Source organism: Phocoena phocoena, chromosome 5 (genome assembly GCF_963924675.1).
Source record: "Phocoena phocoena chromosome 5, mPhoPho1.1, whole genome shotgun sequence".
NCBI classification, from domain to species: domain Eukaryota; kingdom Metazoa; phylum Chordata; class Mammalia; order Artiodactyla; family Phocoenidae; genus Phocoena; species Phocoena phocoena.
This window is the reverse complement of record NC_089223.1, coordinates 68531878-68552797: the sequence shown is the minus strand read 5'-3', so window position 1 is coordinate 68552797 and position 20920 is coordinate 68531878. Positions and strand designations below refer to the sequence as shown.

Here is a 20920-nt window from a genome sequence, read left to right as displayed (position 1 = left end):
TCTCAAAGTATTTTGCCAGAAAGATGCCTGAAAGTTATATTGTCTGAGTTCTCCCATGTTTCAATATACCCGAGTGCTTTTGTATGGAGTATGCAGTATGACTGGGAATAAACATCCCTGGATCCTACTCTCTTTCTCTGAGTACCTTGCAAATATCATTCCTCTATCTTACAGCATTAAATGTGCTTTGAAAAGAATGAGGCTGGAGACTGGCCTTAATTTTCCACTTATAAGTTCTTGATATTTTTTCCTGGTGGGCTCATAAGTCTTTATCTGTAAATCCAGGTAAATTTCCTAAATATTATCTCAGTTTTTATCATTCTCTATTGAGAATAATCCTGGGACATAGTGTATCCTTTCTAGATAAAAATTTAAGTAATAAGAAGACAGAGCTCCAAGAAGTGATTTGAGGGGTGTTACTACCAGAACCACCCCTGGGGGCATGGGACAAACAGAGATACGAAGCCTTTTAAGAGTGAATTGGTCAAGTTTTTTGTGCCACTCGGCCAGTGGGGTCTGGCTTAGTTATTGACCAAGTCAAGCTGCTCAGCTGTAATGAGGCTATATGCAAGGCCTTACACCCTTATATTACCCTCCCTCATTGATAAGCCAAGACGTCCCCAGCCCCATCCCTACAGCCGTGGGCACAACCACATCCCCAGCTGCATACCTAGATAGTGTTTCTTCCTTCAGTACAGACTCAGCTAACTCATTGTTTCAGAGTAGAGCAGCGGCAGGAGAAGGTGCGGAAGTCTACTTAGGGTGGAGAAGGAGAGTCTGGTAAGGGCTAGTGCAAGAGAAGGATGTGCTTATGGGGGAGGGAAGGGAGTCTGTTGTCAAGATATAACAGAGCTATGATGAACATTGAAGGAAAAGAAACAGAGAACAATCAGATCAGCCCACATAGGGGAAATATTGGAGAAGAACCAAGGAGGCTACTCTTGCCACCTCTCCCCCTCTTCTGCATAACTACCTCCTACCCGTTCTGTTGTCTTTTCCCTCCCTGGCTCTGAGCTCTACAGTTAATTTTTGCTGTGTTAGAAGCCAAAGTATCAATTTTCTCTCCTTCCTTCTGGGCTCTGGCTGGTAGAGAAGATTGAGAGATACATGTAGATCAAAGTATCAATGCTTTAATGGCTGTCCAGTAGTACCCAAACAATAGAGCTCCTGGGAGAACCGAATTGGAGACTATAGCTAGGACCTGAGGCCAATGTAGGCATCTCTCATTTCTTCTCCAAATTCTAGTTCTCGGGAACTGCCTTAGGGAAAGTGGGATCTGGTGTAGACTCTGAGGCACTTAGTCAACCAGCTGCATGGAGAATCAAAAGCCTGCCTCATACACAGTTGCAAGAAGAATTCAAGATCAAAACAGACCTTCTGCGTCAGTGGAATGATCCTGCCCTGATAAAAATGTAGCCCAATAGATGTCAGATTCTCCCAAATCAAACTACCTTGTGGGCAAGAATGAGTAGATAGAGAAATTGCCTCACCCCCTCTACTGCATGCTGCTTTATAAGAACTGAAAGTAGATTTCTCCCATTACAGCAACCTGAAGACAAGGGAAAATGTATCATTGGTTCCTTCTCCAGGAATTCCACTTAATTTTTTGTTTGGAAGAGAACTTCCGTGCTTCACCCATTTGGCCTCCTTTTTCTTTTAACCTTTACAGATAACTCACCCTATAAACCAACCATCAAAAGAAATCAAAGGTGCTGCTAGCTATATAACACCTGAAATTGAGTACTGGACACCACTTTTTCAACTGCACCATTAGAATAACCCTGAATTTAACTTTCAAGTGGCTCCTTTCTCCCAACTGCATACTCCCTGGTTTAACTGATTAACCTACTTTCATCTTATATGGTGCCTAGAATTTCCCAGAGATCCTGAGCTACAGGGTCTATCCGTCCTCAGTGTTACACTAGTCTGATCACAGAGCTCGGGAAGTTTGTGACTGGGTAGTGTGAGGATTTGGACCTGGCCTGAGTGAACCCAGAGAAGGAAATACCATAGGCTCGTCACATGGCCTGCCTCCTAGCTTTTTTTCCCCCTCATAGGTCATGAGTGACACTGAATATGCAGAGTGGCTGAGACATCATTTTTTAGCTGAAACCAGCATTGACAACAGGGAAGAATTACTACGTGAATCTGCCATGAGGTTGGAGAACAAACTAACTTTACTTGGTAGGTATTGTCTGAAGGGGGAATTTTCAAAAACACTTGATGTCTGTAAATTAGTTATTCACCAGTGGCTTTTTTTCACTTTGATCTAATAGATACATGTGGTTCTGCCCACCCTGTCCAGTTTGACTTCTACCCTGCTTCCAATCTTTTCCAGTCCATTTTCCACTGCAGTGAACTTAGACTTCATTTGTGGCAGGCTAGTCATCCTTAAGATCATTTAAAAATTCAGTGCTTTAACGTAGAATACAAAGCCAATTAAATACCCTGGCTCAAGAGAGGAAAGCTAAAGTTTCTTGCCAGCCATTGGATAAGGTATTTAATATGTGTTGTCTTTTTGAATCTGCACAACAAATCTCTATTTTATTTAGAAGAAACTTGGAGCACAGAGCAGTTTAATGACTTGTTCAGAGTCACGTGCTAGTGGCTGGCAGAGCTGGGGAGGAGCTCAGATCTACCTCACTCCAGGGCCCCTATTCTTTATCTGTGCCTGCAACCGGGCTAATGAAACTTGTCTCTCTTCTCTTACTTCCTGGTTTCAACTAAAAGTTGCACACCTGACACCTCTTGTCTCAGATAGAGCTGCATCTTAAAATCACCTGGAGCACTTTAAAAAATACCGATGCCTGCTCAGGGATTCTGTTTCAATTGGTCTGATGTGTGGTGTGGCCATATTGAATTTTTCAAAGCTCCCCAAGTAGTTCTAAGAGGCAGCCAAGGTTGAGGAACACAGCCTTAGAGTACTAACACACCAAAACACCGGTCTCTGAGCTCTGTTCCTCTGCTTCAGAGAAAAAACAATGATCTAACTTGGTCTCTAGCCAGTAAAGTAATGATCTTCCTCCTGAGTCATTTCTCCGTGACAGTGTGAGTGGTACAGATTCACATTTCCTCATCTGCAGTTCCAAACTCAAAACTGCTTTGTGAGTTTAGTGCCAAAACTCATTTAGCAGCAAAATCAGGCCTGATTCGATAAGACAATTTAAAGTCTTTATTATCCTAATTAGTGTGAATGTTGTAATTTGTAAGTTTTGCTAAAAAATACTAATACGCTTGATTACCAGATACTATAAAATATGATACATATATCCTCTTACCTTTTAAAAATCTGCAAAACTTCTGAATTCTAAAACATAGCCTCAATTGTTACAGAAAAGGGGATTATGGACTTATAATATGAAAGAGCATTAAAAATAGATAATACGTGTTACTGACCAGAACAGTCTTTAAAAGCCTCCCCTTACCCTCGGGAGTATCATGGAATCATAAAATTGAAGAGTAAGGATATATAAGTAATTGAATGAAACCCCCTCAATTTACAGAGAAGCAAGCTAGCCAAAAGAAGAGAAAGTAAATTTGATAAACTCATTCATTGATTGCGAAGGCTTTCTTCCCAAAATATTACTTTGTATATGATTTTGGTCTGAGTCTTCACGCTTCATTTGGACCCCTTGAAGCTACTAGAACCTTTTGTGTGGTTCAGGATTGGGTCGGCTAACAGATAGGGTTCAATTATAGTTTAGATGAGCTTCAGCTGGCTTTTGTGTTTCTTAAAAGCCCTGTTGCATTTTGGTTATTTTTTAGGTGCTACTGGCATTGAAGACCGTCTGCAGGAGGGGGTCCCCGAGTCTATAGAAGCCCTTCACAAAGCCGGAATCAAGATCTGGATGCTGACAGGAGACAAACAGGAGACAGCTGTCAATATTGCTTATGCGTGCAAACTACTGGAGCCAGAGGACAAGCTTTTCATCCTCAATACTGAGAGTAAAGTATGTTTACTGACATCAAGCCAGTCTTTTTGTGTTTTCAAAGCCAACGGAATACTTGTGATGTGCTGGGTATAAGGAGAAAGAAAAACCAATAACCATTAGCTCCTTGATAACTAGTGCTTCTATCCAGCAACCTAGCTTGTTTAGTTCTTCTAAAGGCTTGGAAAATATCATGATTCAAAGGAATCATTGCCGAATAAAGACCCTGAAAGAAAATTTCCTTTTTATTTGCCTCTCCCCCGCCCCCCATATTGAATTATCACTGATTTGACAAGATTTAGACCATGATGACAAAATATGTCAAGCTCTGGGACAGAAATCTACCCCCCTTTCAAGGTGAGGAGAAGTAATGATTTCGGTTGGAGTCAGGTGAATAAGTATTTTCCTGGTAATTCTAAAATTAGGCTCAGAGGATAATCCTGCCCTCTAGTGGTTAATCTTAGCTAGTGCACCTGAGAATATCAAAAGTTGGAAGAACTGTTTAAGGGCAGGGAAAAAAGGGTTTTTGTATTTTTTTTCTCCTTTTTTTTTTGAGGAGAAGGAATTTAAGAGATATGGACTCAGCCTATTTTTCTAATACCCCTTCTTCCCTCCTCCCCTGCCACTAATCTCTAATACAAATGTTCTAATCAATTAAACAGGCATTTTATTTTATTTTTTTCAGACGATTCCTAGTTATAGTGATACTAAGATTTGTGCGTACTGTTTAATTTGCTTGGAAAACCTTCTTCCTTCCTCAGTTGTCATATTTTTATCAGTCACATCCATTCTGTCATAGCAACCTGCCTCAGAAATCCTCTGGAGCTTCTCACCTGGATCACATCTTGGGTCTTGGTCACAGGCTGCCACGTTTGGTTAGCCATGTTTTTATGGTCAGGCCCCAGTCAATACCCAACTAGATGGTACATTCTGAGGAAAGAGAATTTTCCTTATTCAACACGGAGTGAGTTCTCCTTGGCAGTTGACAGTGGCCCAGGGGACCCACAAGCATAGCCACCAGGCAGATCCCAGTTTCAGCTGGGGAGTGAGCACAAGAAAATGCTTGGTCATTTTAGTCACTAAAATGGAAGTGCCCTAAGTCTGGTAAGACCCGGATTCAAATGCTTAGCCTGCCAGTGACCAGGTATGTGACCTTGGCGAGGTACCCTCCTGAGTCATTTTCTTACCTGTAATGTGAGAGTAATGTCTGTTTCACAGGGATGTTGTGGGCATTAAATGGGAAAATATAAACTGTTTAATGTGGTGCCTGGCAGATGAAAGGGGTTCAATGAACTTTTAAAAGTAAAAGTAATAAATCATTTGTGTTCAGTTTTGACTATGCCAGTTTTTGTGAGCAGTACAATCATTAGTATTATGAAATTTATTTATAAATATACAATTTATGGTTAAAGGTATTTAAAACTACCAACTCAAGTCTTTATAGAATATCCACTGTGGACTGTTCTAAATACAAAAGATTTTTTTGCTATCAGTAGGTATTTCACCTCAATTTTTCAGATAACTAAACGGAACACAGTGGGTGAACATAATTTAATTGAGTTCTATAATGACTCAAGTCGATGCATATAAAATCCCAAGCACATAGTAGGGGCTCAGTCGCTGTATTATTTTCTCTTTTTCCCACTCTCCACGCCTCAGATGCTAAGAGTTAAAAATGGAATTGAAAGTCATGAGCCCAATTTGTCATTTAGCGAGGGACATTGCTCCTGTGACATTTTAAGTGGGCCACCTGGCAACCGATGGATTGTCCAATCATATCTATAGTGTAGTACCTCAACTTTACAGGTTTCCATCAACTTTGGTTCCTAAATTTGCAAATTAGGTTATGGTAAATGTGTAGCCACTTACAAACCTTACATAATTTCTGTTCTCATAAATTTCGATTCTTTTTTTAATAGACTCATATCCTGGATTATTTACTCCCTTTCAGGATTCATCATTTAACTTTTTCAGTTTTATTTTCATTTCATTTCAAATTTTCTTCCGAGATAGTAACTCTTCGTATTCATGTTTCTTAGAATCTGTGAAAGCCTTTTTCATACATGATCTCATTTGACCATTATAACTAGTAGAGCAGATACAATGATCCCCATCCTATAGCCTGAGACTCCAAAAGGTTGTGAATCACCTAAGCACCACAGCTGATTACTTGTCAAGCATGCTTTTGGTATTATGTTACATATTACATAACTTATATCTGTTTATCTGTGTAAATACGTTATTCATGGAGTTAAGTTCTATAAAGTTGCTGAAATACTGAAGTAGTAAAAACTGAACCATTGCCCCTATGGGAAATAAAGGATTAGGTTCCCGTGAGTCTCTGGTCAGAACACTTTCATCAACCAATCAATACATAACTTTGTTTTCATGTATGTTTCTTTTTAAAGACACCTTATTTTATATATATATAGAGATATAATCATATATATTATGTATATAATCATATATATTACATATATAATTTTGTATATATTATATATAATCATATATATAATTTTATACATATTATATATATGTAATTTTATACATATATAGTTGATTCATTAACATTGAACCCATGACCAACAGCATATAACTCAGGCTTGAACGAAGTTTGTCTCTAACAGGATATAACTCAGGCTTGAACGGAGTTTGTCTAACACACGTTTTCTACATAAGGCACATCACAGCGTTCCTGTACATAGGAACACTAGACAGCATGAAAGGGCTACAGTTAGGGCCATTTTTAAACAGTGAAATCACCGTCAAAAAGCACAAAACTGCAAAAAATGTGTCACCAGACAGAGAGTGAAAAGGGCACTTGTTTACAGTGTGGGAGCTGACCTAAGTCATCACCTCACTCAGCTTCAGCTGGAAAGGTGTGTGTTGCATGCCCCAAATCTTCGGTCACTCTGCGCGTGTCCACACGTGACCAAGAAAGCACCTTTATCGTAGGATTACAGGTAAATTTTAGCAAGTAGGTGAATTTGCAAATACGGAATCTGCAAATAATGAAGATTGTCTATATGTGTGTATGTATATTTTTTCTATAATGAAAATATAGTTAATTTATACAACTACACATTTTTGTACTCAAATAAGAGAATAAAAATATCTAGAATCAATCTACAGTCGTAAAACCAGGTAATTGACATTCATATCTTGAAGGGCATCCAGTCAGACTGCACTCTGTAGTATGAGCGTATGAATGCTATACAGACTGTATTTATACGGTTGTATAGTATTATGGCTATATTTTTTCACTTAACAGATATCTTAACCATCATGTCATGTTAATAGAGGTCTTGATTTTCAGTGACTGCAGGGTATGTTACCTTCTAAATATACCATTTTAATTTAACCAAAGTTTGGAAGGTTTTTAAAAATATATTTTTACTATTCTATACTGAGCCTATGCTGAGCATCTTTGATTCATCTTTGTATACTTTTCCATGGGGGCTTTTGGGATCAGATTTATTCTCGTGGTAAAGGTTGCCAGGCAGCTCCATTTTGAAGTTGAATCTCTTGTTTATAGTTTATGTGGTTGTTAAGTATTTGTTGTGTCTGTGTGCCTACATATTCATACCTACCTCCCATCTTATTTTGCTTTGGGTTGAGAAATGCTTGATAAAGTAGCATTTGAAATAAGAGTAAATGGCCTCTGAGTGTGAGGGGCTCTTTCGTGAATAAACTACTTCAGGCTTAGTGTATAAACTTAAATGCACCGTTCCAGGATTTTGTTTGCCTCTGTCCTTAGTGGTCATTTGACACCATAATTTCTGTATAAGTTTATTGTTCATGTTCTTGAGTAGAATTCATCTAATGAATATTTATTGGGTGCTTAACGTGGCCCTCTTTTAGGCATTAGGAAGACTTCAAAAGTAAATTAAAAGCGCTGTCTGTCTTCAAAGAGCTTCCTAACAAGCGTGGGATGAGGAGAGTGGAGGGATGTATGCACACCAAATGGGATAAGGCCACTAAGAACATCGACCAGAATGTTAACTCGGTGAGGGTGGGGATTTCTGGTTCATTGATGTATCCCCAGCACCTAGAATTTTTTCAAATACACAGTAGCTTCTCAATAAATAGTAAGTGAGTGAATGTGTTGAATCAAAGAAGAGAAAAATAGGGCTTCCCTGGTGGCGCAGTGGTTGAGAGTCCGCCTGCCGATGCAGGGGACGTGGGTTCGTGCCCCGGTCCGGGAAGATCCCACATGCCGCGGATCGGCTGGGTCTGTGAGCCATGGCCGCTGAGCCTGCACGTCCAGAGCCTGTGCTCCGCAACGGGAGAGGCCACAACAGAGAGAGGCCCGCGTACCGCAAAAAGACAACAACAAAAAAAAGAGAAAAATAACTAATACTGTTTTAAATTCTGCTGTGTCATGCTTTACACTAGGAGCTGTGCATGTATTGGGTTGGCTCAAAAGTTCGTTTGGGTTTTTCCAAGACATGCAAAACCCGAACGAACTTTTTGGCTAACCCAATATTATTTCACTTATTCCTCACAATGAATTATAATGTAGACGTTTGAATTTTTCTCATGAGAAAGTTGAGGCTCAGAGGTTATATTAATTTGCTTAAAGTCAAGCAGGTAGTAAATGAGAGAATGAGACCGAAGGGCTCTTGAGATTCATGGTTTGAGAAGGTAAATTGCACAAATAAAGAAATTCTAAAACTACTTCTTAGTTGTACAGTTGGAAGTGAGATGCACCCCATCCTTTTATCCTGTCCCTATACACACACAGAAGTCTCTGTGGAAGAGCTGTGAGGTCTTGGAAAGTAACCGATTATTCACTCCCTGGGGTTGACTTGATGAAGCAAATGTTAAAGAATAGCAATGATAAATATAGCTGGATGTGGCCAGCAGGGGAGCCCCAAGGCTAACTGTCTTTGCCTCTCGTTTCAAGAATGCCTGTGAGATGCTGATGGACACCATCTTGAAAGAACTCCAGAAGAAAAATCCAGCTTCTCCAGAGCAAGCATCAAGTGAGGCTTTACACCAGCCTCCCGCGCCCCCGGACTCAGGGCTGCGAGCTGGACTCATTATCAACGGGAGGACCCTGGAGTTTGCCCTGCAGGAGAGTCTGCAGAGGCGGTTCCTGGAGCTGGCTGCTCGCTGCCATGCTGTGGTCTGCTGCCGAGCCACGCCCCTGCAGAAGAGTGAAGTGGTAAAACTGGTTCGAAGCCATCTCCGGGTGATGACTTTGGCCATCGGTGAGTGGAAGTGGAACCCAGCCCTGCACTTCTCACTTTCATGTCACACCAGAGGCTGATCCTTCTGTCTGTCCTTTCTTCTGTCCACGTTTGCCCTTCTCTCGGTCTGTCCTTTTCCTCCCCCACTTTCCCTCCCCTTTCCTCCCTTCTTTCTCCTCCGTCCCCTCACTCCCTCCCCTTTCCCCTCCATCACCTATTTGGCCTCCTCTTATGAACCAGGTGGTAGAGATGTGACATGGAGAACAATATAATAGGACTCTGTGGTACATGTCAGATCCCCAAATCATCTGGGTTAAGGAGGGTAATGTACTGAATCGGAGACCTGAGAAATTCATGAGTTCTGCCTTCGAGAAAGTTAAATTCAAGAATATGAACAGTTCATTTGTTTATTCATTCAACCGCTATTTATTGAGTGCCTTCTATGTACCAGGCATTTTTCTAGGCAGTGGAGACACAAGAGTGTACAAAACTGACAAAGTACCTTTCCTTAAGGAACTTACGTATAGGAGGAGGGTAATGCAGTAAAAAAAAAGGTATAGAAATATAAGATATCAGATAGTGACCAATGCTATTGAAAAAAATAAAGCAAAGTCAGGTGATGCAGAGCATTGGGGGAGGCAGAAGGGACTTCTATTTTAAATAGGTTTTTCAGAGACAGTCTTACTGATGAAGTTGTGTGTAAGCAAGGACTTGAAGGAAATGATAAGGGAGCCGTAGGAGATCTGGGTGGGGGGAAACATTCCTGGCAGAGAAGACAATGGACCATGCTTGGTGTGTTCAAACCCAAAGTAGGTTGAGCAAAGGGAGGAGTTTTCTGCAGGTTAGTGAAGGACAGAGAGGTGGCAGGCGACCAGGTCCTGTAGAGTCTTGGAGGCCATTAGGAATTTTGGCTTTTATCTGAAGAGACGGAGAGCCACAGGAGGAATTTGAGCAGAGGAGGGACGTGAGCTGCCTTAAGTTGAAAAGGATCACATTGGCTGCTGTGTTGAGAGGAGCCACTGGGTTGTAAGGACATAAGGAAGGAGACCAGTTGGGCAGCTATTGAAATAACTCAGGGAAAAGATGATTGTGGCTCGAGCGCAGGTAGGAGCAGAGGAGGTGGTGGGATGTGGTAAGATAATGGACATGGTTTGAAGAAAGAGCTGCTGATATCTGCTGACGGATTGGATATGTTATATAATAGAAGGGGTCAAGGGGGACGTCAAGGTTTTGTCTCGAGAACAGAGGGACGGAGCTGCCATTTACTGAGATGGAGTCGGGGAAGCAGGAGTTGGGTTTTATACATGTTAAGTTTGAGAAATCCATCAGATGTCTAAACAGTGATGTCAAGTAGGCAGCTGGAGATAAAGTCTGGAATTTAGCAATGAGGAATTGGCTAGAGACATAAATTCGGGAATTGTAAGTCTAGTGGTGATATTTAAAGCCCCGGTAGTATTATCAAGGAGATTACCAAAAAAATGAGTGTAACTGGAGAAGAGGAACAGGGTGAGATTAAGCTCTGAGACACTCCAAAGTTCAGACATTAGCAAGAGGAACTCAGCCATCTCTTATAGTCTCTGTTTCCACCTGGATTATTTTCAGTCTCAGGTAGCATCTCCCCTCAGGGTGTTGGTACAGCTACTGAAAATTCCCACCTTTATATCTTATCCTATTAGCAACCTGAGAGAAAAGATAGCACCTCTTCTCAAGTTGCTGGAATAAAGTATCAGGATTAGGGTGAAATTTTGTTCAACTATCTTATTGAATGAGCATATAAATGAGTGAATTGTTCAAGCCCCTGGATCCATCTGTTCCTGAGGCTAGAGCCCTGGACATGTCAATTCTATCAATTCAGCTGAATCATGTGCCCATCTCTGAACCAACCACTGAGGCCAGGGAACAGGCAATGGTAATTGTCCAGGCCTGAGTCAGTTGCCCATCCCAAATCTGGTGGTTTGGGCTCAGAGACTCATGGACTCAGAGTTCCCAAGGAAAATCAGGATACTATTACCAGAAAACAAGTTAAGGTTGCTGGGCAGTTGGGAACAACAGATGTTCATTACCAGCAGGAATGTAATACCTCCTCTAAAGAAGCTTCCAATGTGTTGGGAAGACAAAGAAATCTATAGCAAGCTTAATACCATGCTAGATATGATAGAGATTCGTAGGGTGGTGCTTGGAGCCTAAGGAAGGGGCATTGACTCTAAAAGGAACATGAGAAGGACTTCCCGGAGGAGGTGATTATCTAAGCGGAGCACAAGAGCCCTTGAAATCTAGCAAGGTGGGGCAGGGGTGATGAGGACAGTGTGATAAGAATAGAGAAACTGCACGTGCAGGGCTGGAAGGAGTAGGGTGTATCTGGAAAATTGAAAGTAGAACGAGTGACACATAGAGAAAGGGGAGGTCAGTCCAGGTAGGGGCTGTAGCATGAAGGACTTTAAGGTAGTGTGGAGTATGGAATTCTTCCTGATGGCGGTGGGATGCCACATTGCATCTGTGCTTGGCTAGCTTCCAGGCAACTTGGAGACATGGGATAAGCTTTGAAGGATTTGTTTGTTTGTTTGAGTGGCCACTGTTGATTTGCACAGTTGGCAGTTTTTCTTTGCTCCTCATATGTTTCTCACCTTTCCTTCTGTTTCACAAAGGTGACGGTGCCAATGATGTTAGCATGATACAAGTGGCAGACGTTGGGATTGGGATCTCAGGTCAAGAAGGCATGCAGGTGAGAGGATGTTGTGCACCCAAACACCACGAACTTGACCTGCCCATCCAAAGGCAGCATTCTCCATGGTCAGATCTCTGTGGTAGAGTGAGGCTGTCTGCGGCTAGCTCAGGAGTGGGTGGCAGGACATTTAGCCATTCATTCACTGATTATTTACTGGGTGAGTATTATGGTGATTTCCCTGGGTAATTTTAGCTCTGTGGCCCACTTGTTCAGTTTAAAAATATATAACTTACCTAAGTCATAAGGATATATATTTTTAGCACTGCAATAGCTGTATGACTTTTAACACCGATGAGAGCTACTAAGGATTTGAATGAAATATCTAAAAATCCTAAAGAGAGAGGGAGAGGGGGAGAGAAGACAGGAGAGAATGAGGGAAGTGGGATTGTCCTACTTTCGTGTGCGCACACGTGTGTTGACTAGTGTTTTAGGCACAAAATTCAGATAGAACCTTGTCCAAAAGACTGCTTGTCATGTATGGAGCAAGTGCTGTCAAAGGAAAGTGGGATGTGAGGCTTAGGGTTTCCCGAGAACGATAAATTACAACATCTCTATAAAAGATGAGAAATTCAAATACGTCCTTTGCCTGCTACATTATACAGAGTCACATGAAGTCATGACTATATACTTTTAATATTCTCCTCACGGAGGAGAAGCAAATGCATGCTGTAATGCGCAGAGTTCTTGGTGAGGGAGCTGCTCTCTAGGGAAAGTACACTTGCTGAAATTACATCATGAATGGTGACCAGAGAGCAGTTTTGTTTCATTGGACCACGTTGGAAAACTGAGTGGTGACTCCAGGTAACCCGTTAAGGCTCTGTATTCATGGGTTTTTGTTTGTTTAAAGGTGTTTTGGTTTTTTTTTTTTCCGGTCTTAGGTTTAAACCACATATTTGACCAGTCTGAGCCTGCTGGCGGTTAGGCTGCCATGCCGCATCTGTTCTAATATGTTCCATTGCTCAGGGTGACGTTCTCTCCCCGTTGCCTCTGCAGGCTGTGATGGCCAGTGACTTTGCCATTTCCCAGTTTAAACATCTCAGCAAGCTACTCCTTGTCCACGGGCACTGGTGTTATACCCGACTTTCCAACATGATTCTCTATTTTTTCTACAAGAACGTGGTATGTAGCTCCAGAAAATTCGCCCCCCTCCCTTCTCCCTTCCACTCCAGCTTGTGTAAGGGGTGAAGAGGAAGGGCCCGATGCTAAGCTCACTTTGCTTGTTGATGTTTGGGAAGCAGCCAGGAGCACTTCTGCTGTCTTACCAGGAATAATCTGGGAATGTGCTGTGTTTCAGCTGCTGAGAGCAGATTGCTAGGCTTGTCCATCTGCTAGCATTTTCTATTCCCTATGCATTTAAATTCAATTAAGCCCTGTCTGATTCGTTTAGAATCCAGTTTTTGACCTTCCATAAAAAGGTTGTGACAAGCAGAATTATGAAATGTTTAATGCTTTCTGTCAGTAGAGAATGAAAAGGTTTTCTTCAATTTTACAGGAGATATAAAAACTATATATGTATATATGCTGTCCCCAGACGGATGTCCCATGTGGTATATTGAAGACACAGATACAGACGAAAACCCAGTATAGTGCTTTAGGCTGTAGCTGGCTAGCACTCCCAGAGGAAGAATTCTTTGGCAAGCCTGTGAAATGTGTTTGTGCTTGGTAGCTATTGGATGGTCAAGGGACTTAAATTTTGACTATGTAATTCATAGAAGGGCAGAAGTTGAGTAGTAGGATTCCTGGCTTCGAATCTTCAGCAAACCATTTAAATTTCAGTTTTCTCTTTCATAAACCCATGTGGACCTTAGATTGCTTCACCTAAATCCCTTCTAGGTGGGGTGATTATGTAAATATGTCATGATTTTCAGACCACATTTATTCTTGGTCTTTAAAGTGCGTATGTAGCAAGTTAGTAGTAAACAGAAATTTACATCACTCTGTTGAAATGCCATCTTTAGGAAAAAGATGACTTTAATGGGTCATTTTTAGGATATCCCAAATATGTAATTTAGATCGGTGCGTGCATGTGTGTCTGTCTGTCTGTCGGTCAGTCAGCAGGAGCATTTTTTTTTCCTATAGCAAGATGAACTTCTCAGGAAGCTTTCAGTACTTTCCTAATTGGAATTAGCACATTCAATCAAAGTTTAAGAAAGCGTTGATACTGTATGAAAATATTTGAAATGTATAATATCTCTGTCAGTGTGATTCTGGGGAAAGCTGTGATTTGTAACTTAAAATTCTAGGACTTAGTGGTCAATGACTTTTAGAGGGGAGCCCATCTCCCAGGTTTTTAAAATACCTTTGCATTTTTCTACCTTCTCTTCTATTATGATGCAGTCCACTGCATCCTCTCCCCCTTCCTTTTAACTGCATATTTCTAACTAATATTAGAAAGAGACTAGGACATTATGATAAAACAAATGTCCAACTGTTGTTAAGTATTTAAAATTTTGTCTCATGGAAAAAAAAAAAAAGATACCACATGCAGTTGGAGAGAAGGGGGTGTTTATTAGTAGAGAGAGCATCACCAGGGAGCAAGGACCCTGGGGCCGTTCTGCTCTGTAAACCTTGATGGCCGTTCACACTGAAATCCTCCTGACTTGTTTCTGCCTCTTTCTTGCCTAGCCAAACAACAAATGGTTTGTAAACTATGGAGAACAGGGCTAGTATCAGAAGCCATTCGAATAGCTTAGCTTTCTGAGGCTACGGTTCTTGCATCTTGGGCAATTTTTGAGATAGTGATAAGGACTATGGATTCATTCCCCAGAATAGTGCCCCAAACCGCATATACCTAAAACCTGTACATTTTCAGGAGTGAGGCATAATGCATATCCATGGACCCTAGACTAAGAAACTCTATTCTAAGGATTGTGGTCCCCATCCTGAGGTGTTTCAGTGTATCTATGGTGCCAACAATAATATCTTAATCAATTAATTAAAATCGATAAAAAGGCATTTTTCAGGTCACGAGCAGTTGCTAACTGGATCTTGATACTAAGACCTGATGTCGTATAATTCTCATTTTCCAGACATAGAAACCAAAATTCATAGAGGTTATTAAAATGACCTAAAGTCATATAGTCAATAGGAAGTTTCCCTAGGACTTGAAACAAGACCCCCTAATTCTAAGCCCAGTGACCTTTCCTGTGGCCTGCCTTGCTTCAGGGCACAGAGCTTTTGCTATCATGGACTTACTCTGTGTGAGACAAAATAAGAAGCTATGTATGTGCCTGGCCTCTAGCATGACCACCTGTCCTGGTTTTCCTGGGACTGTCCTAGTTTTTATAGTAAGAGTACCATGTCCTGGGAAATTCCTCAGTCCCAAGCAAACTGGGATGGTTGGCCACTCAACCGACACCATCACATTTCACCAGGAAAAAATAATTGTGAACCCAGAAAGCAAGAGAATGAACACTTGTTGTATGGCTGCCACATACCAGGCACAGGGCTAGATTCTCTTCATCTGGAGCTAGAACATCTGCATTTGAATACTGACTCTGCCACGTGTTAGCCAGGTAACTTTGGGCAAGTTCCTTAGCCTCTCTGTGCCTTACTTTCCTCATCTGTAAAATGGGAACAACAGTAATTCCCAAGTTGTTACTAAAATTAAATGTATTCTCTTTAAAGCTCTTAGAACAGTGCCAGCACCACATAGTAAGTGGTCTGTGTGTGTGTGTTTTAATTTACCAAAAAAAGCTGCAAGGTAAGTTGTGATCTTCCATTCTGTGAGTGAGGAAAGGAGGGGCTGAGATCACACCGCTCAGAACAGCAGCGTGTGGCGTGTGCGGTCCTAGCACGCGTTGCTGACTCTAAGACGCAAATGTTCCTCTTTGTGTCCCTAGGCCTATGTGAACCTCCTTTTCTGGTACCAGTTCTTTTGTGGGTTTTCAGGAACATCCATGACTGACTACTGGGCCTTGATCTTCTTCAACCTCCTTTTCACATCCGCCCCTCCCGTCATTTACGGTGTCCTGGAGAAAGATGTGTCTGCAGAGACCCTCATGCGACTGCCTGAGCTTTATAGGAACGGCCAGAAGACAGAGGTGGGTGTATGGCAGAAACGCACAGAGACCGATACGTAGCTGCTGTCAAAGCTGCTCAGCTCCAGTGTTGTCGGGTATTGAAAACTATTTGAATCATCTGTTTGTTTCCAAAGATCTCTACTAACACAGCAGCTATGAAGTCAGTCGCTTCTGAGATGAACACAAATAAAACTGTGAAAGATCTTAGGTATTTATAAGCAGAAATCCAGTCCTCAGACCTTACAACTAATAATATCTAATATTTACTAGACCCCACGGTGCTGCCTTTTGTGCACAGTACTAAATGTCCCCAGTCCCATTTATCTTCACAAAGCACTTTGAGAGAGGACTTGGTATTGTTCCCATTCTAAGAGAAAGAATCTGAACTTCAGGGGGGCTGAATAATTTTTCCAAAAACCTCACAGCTAAAAAATGGCAGAGCTAGGATGGGAACCCTTATTAGTCTGGTTCTAAAGCCAAACTTAACTTCTTCAGGTTCTGCTGTCGCACAGAATAGTGCTGTGAACTTAAGGGTTCCCTCTCCCTAAACGCATGTCGCACCTCCCCTTAACTCAGTCCTGTCCATCCACCTCTGATATGTCCCTTATGTCTCATTTCCTCTTATCTATAGTACTGTAGTTGCCGATTAATTGGGCTAGCTGTCTTAAAAGCTTTTTTTTTCTAATTTGTCTTTTACAAAATTAATAACCAGCATTGAGATGGTCTTGCGAACATTTATGTAATGCCTCTTACATGCCAGGCACTGTTATAAGTCCTTAACTTACATAAATCTACTTCTCAAAATGATCCTGCAGGGTACGTGCTATCGTTATCCACACTAGATGAGGAAAGTCAGGCACAGGGCGGTACTTTAAGTAATCTGCCTGGGTCACCAAGCTCATGGGTGGTACAGGTAAACCCCGGTTCCCGACCCCCTGCCGTGCTGCAGAAAGAACACTGATGCTATCTTTGGTCCATGGGTGCACCCCACACCCCCACCCCTTCGCTGTTTAATGGCCAGAAATCCAAAGTGCTCTCCTAAGGACATTGCCAGGATCACAGAGACTGAGGTGGACCAGCAACCTGTAGACACGTATAAGCGGACAAAGCTGAGGGGTCAATCTGGTCAGATATTCTAGCCTTGAGAAAAGGACTCTGTTAGTCAGGACTCTTTCCGTTGCAAGTGACAGAAAGCCAGCTCAAATTGGCTTAATGAAAAATGGAAATATATTGGCTCTCATAGCTGCAAAATCCAGGAGTAATGGTAGACAAACAGCATTAGTCTTAAAAGCAACTGTCAATGTGCTGGTTACAACTCCTTGGCCCAGCTTGAGTCCCATGCCTTTGCCTGTGCTTATCATTGTGGCTAGAAAGATCATTTTCTCATTGACTAGGCCTGGGCCATAGATCATTCCTGAGGACAGAGCTGAACCCTGTGGACAGGATTGGGAAGGAGGGTTTCCTGTAAAAGGACTGGAGAGACAAAAATGAGACCCATCATGAGAAATCCATGGGTCGGACTTTACTGGCCTCACTGTTGTGAAGACACTGACCCAGAGCAGCACATGTTAGAAATGATGGGTGATGTTTAGCCTGAGTTTGAATTCTGGTTCAGTGGTATGTGACCTTGGTAAGGTATTTAACTTGCCTGTACTCCGGTTTCTTTACTTTATGGAGATGGTGTGAGGATTAAGTAAGATTGCGCTCTCAAGATTGTTATTTTTACCCCACCCCCAACTCCAGACTTAACCAAAAATTCGAGGAAATCCTGAATTTAAAATGATGCATTGGGCTTCCCTGGTGGCGCAGTGGTGGAGAGTCCACCTGCCGATGCAGGGGACACGGGTTCGTGCCCCGGTCCGGGAAGATCCCACATGCCACAGAGCAGCTGGACCTGTGAGCCATGGTCGCTGAGCCTGTGCTCCGCAACGGGAGAGGCCACAACAGTGAGATGCCCGCGTACTGCAAAAAAAAAAAAAAAAAAAAAGATGCATTTATTTTCATCAATCCAATTTTATTATGGGTTGAACTGCCTTTTGAGACTGGAGGGTAATTTAATGTCCTTAGGCTCATGGAGCAGCATGGAGGAGAAGTCAACTTCCAGGGAGGAAGAAATCCTTACAATCTTTTAATATCATCCAACCCATTCAGATCAAAGAACCACATGAGGTTTTCCTTAAAAAGTCCAATCTGACTTAAAGCTCAAGGCCAGGGGTGCAGGAATATGTGGTTGATATTAATGAAGATTGTCCTGTACCCTAGGTCTAAGTTAAATTCCAAGTCCATTGGGGAAAGAGGGGTAAGAGCAGACCTTTAACGTTTTCATAGCTTGGTGTTTTAAAAGCCCATTTGTTCAGCCTGAAGACTGTAATTGGTCTTGACCCTTGGAAGAGTTGAGGTCATTGTTTCCTGTTGTTGAACGCTGCTGTCAAGCCTTTGCACACGTTGTTCTGTTAAGCTGGCCAGTTTTATAATACGTGGTAAAGCAGGCAGAGTCCCAGCATGTGGCTGTTGATAAAGGGTAATTAATTTCATTGAGGTTACCTTCCGGAAGAGTTGTCCTTCCTTTGAACTTGGCCTCCAAACAAGTTCTGTTTTATGCTTGGGCCATTTCCTGTCTTTGGTGTCATGAAATATACTTCCCTGGGTTATAGCATCTCTCTCCTTGAAAGGAGATGAGTCTGGAAGGCTGCAGCCAGAAACGTCCCTTTCAAGAAGCAATCGTCTATTACCCCTCTCTCATCACCCACACAGCCTTCTTTCCTGGCTTTGACTTCATGTCCAGATTTTCCCTCTCAGTTTCCAGGAGATCCCATGAGTTACTCCCTTCAGCCCTTCATTTATCCATGACCCTTCTCTACCCCTAATTCCCCTTGCTCACATTACTGTGGAGAAAGTGTGCTTGTTAACCTTTTGGCTCTAGGTTTTTTGAGCAACCTCTGTTCCCCCAGAAGCATGAAGCTATATTTTAACTTATCCTGAAATTGTTCTCTCTTGTCCAGTGACATTTTGGTTGTCCCTTTGACTTTGCCACATTTTCTTCCACCATTTGATTGTGCTTCTGCTTAGAGTTTATGGACACTTGGATGAAGAAAGGCAGGTAGAAGATTCCATCATTTCCCATGACAAAATTGTAAAAGAAGCTACAGGGAAAAGTAGACTGGAAATGAATCTTCATTGATTTTACAGAGGACAAAGAGATAAAAAAGAAAAAAAAAAGATGTAGAACTTCTAAGTGTAATCTCTTGAAGGACAGAAGAATTTATATGGAGATGTTGTATATTCATAAAGCTTTAGGAGACAATTACACATTTTCAAGAAAATTTCAGTTTCTTTTTGCATTTGAAAGGAAATAAGACTATAAACACGTTAAGAAAAGGGAAGACTAGCTCAGGGATATGATACATGTGTTGTCACTTTTGTTCATGGCAGACATCACTAATACACCGTAGCACTCCATCCTTCCTGCTGGGTCTGAATGGAGCCTCAGAATCCTTTTGCACACACATTACTGTTTGATCAGAATTATCTTTTATTTGAAAACCTGTTTTCAGTCACTTGACTGGTATCTCTACTTGATCTTTCTCTGTTTCTACAAGCTTTTGGTAGGAAGCAGTTTAGCACATGAGAAGTTATATAAGAATAGTTTATTAATGCAACAAATATTTGAGTACCTGCTATGTACCGGGCACTGTTTTAATGACTTGAATAAGAGAGCCCAGGTCCCACTTTATGAAGCTTGCATTCTGTTGAGAGAAACATAAAATCATTAGGTAAACAAGTAAGATTATTTCTGATGGTGATGAGAGACTTCTAAGGATGCCATGGTAGTAAATGATTAAGTGGGCATGACTTTTAGACTGGTCTGGGGTCTGTGCCTCTATGAGGAAGTGATATTTGAGCTGGGATATGAATAGTGAGGAACTGGTCGTGTGGGAGGTCCAGGAAGAATTTCTGGCAGAGATGACAGCACAGGTGAAGCCCTGAGGAAAGAAGGGATTGGCATATTTGAGAAATAGGGTGAAGTCTGTGTGTTGGGAGGATGGTGAATGACAGTAAGAACGGGTGAGTGGCCCTGGAGAGCAGGGGCTTCCATGAGCAGACCATGCAGGACCTCCTAGACTATGGGAAGCAACTTAGATTGTATGGGAAATGCAGTGGAAGTCATTGGAGGAATAGGAGGGGGGTCACTTTGATTAATTAGGGAGATGGCATGACCTGATTTACATTTTTCAAAACCATCTGGCTGCTGTGGGAAGATTGGATTAGGGCTAAGAGAGGAAGCAAAGAGGCCAGTTAGATGGCTCTCCCCTCATTCATAGAGAGTAGATGGTGAATTGGAATGAAGGGAGTAATGGAAATAAAGGTGGATGGATCGGAGAAGTTTTTGAAACAGTGTTTTCTGATCAATGGGAAACGGAAAATTAGTACTACTATCCTTATTTGAGGTAGATTTAAGATTGATCCAATGATAAAAGCAATACGAGTTGAAGAAGAGTTCCTTCAGGGTTTTTTTTCCCCCGTGAACTCATCTCATTCAATCATCACCCCCTCATTCTTCCACTACTACTTACAAATCCCGCCCGTCTTGTGAACGAGAGAATGAAGGAATAGAGTTTTCTCTCCGAGAAGCAAAAACAAGTACTGGCTTGTGTTGTTGCTTGATATTGCTTGACTGTTACTAATCTTACTCCCTCCCCAATATCTGTTTCACTTTCAGGCACACTTACCACTCACCTTCTGGATCACCTTGTTGGATGCCTTTTATCAAAGCCTGGTCTGCTTCTTCGTGCCTTACTATGTAAGTCCTTGTTCACTCAAAGGATTTGTTGTTAATCAATGGTACTTCTTTGTACTCTGTCACCAGTATCAGCATATAGAATGGGTATATTAGGGTAGTTTGCTCATATAATCAAGTTGATTATTTACTGACTAAATTATAACACTCCTCCCGAATATGTTAGGTAATGGGTTAAATTTGGAGAGAAGTGCTTAGCTGAGTCCTCTTGCGTCTCTTTTTTTTTTTTTTTTTTTTTTTTTTGTGCGGTACGC

At 41.7% G+C, this 20920-nt stretch overlaps 1 protein-coding gene across 1 annotated transcript in view; it reads left to right on the top strand.

Moving 5' to 3' along the window:
- The window catches only part of ATP10D (ATPase phospholipid transporting 10D (putative)), a 74449-nt gene that overhangs the window by 44839 nt on the left and 8690 nt on the right, over positions 1-20920 (top strand). The window contains 7 exon segments of the mRNA XM_065877337.1: positions 2058-2184; positions 3766-3950; positions 8836-9142; positions 11767-11843; positions 12840-12965; positions 15689-15889; positions 20589-20669. Of these exon segments, the coding sequence (XP_065733409.1) occupies positions 2058-2184; positions 3766-3950; positions 8836-9142; positions 11767-11843; positions 12840-12965; positions 15689-15889; positions 20589-20669 (1104 nt within the window).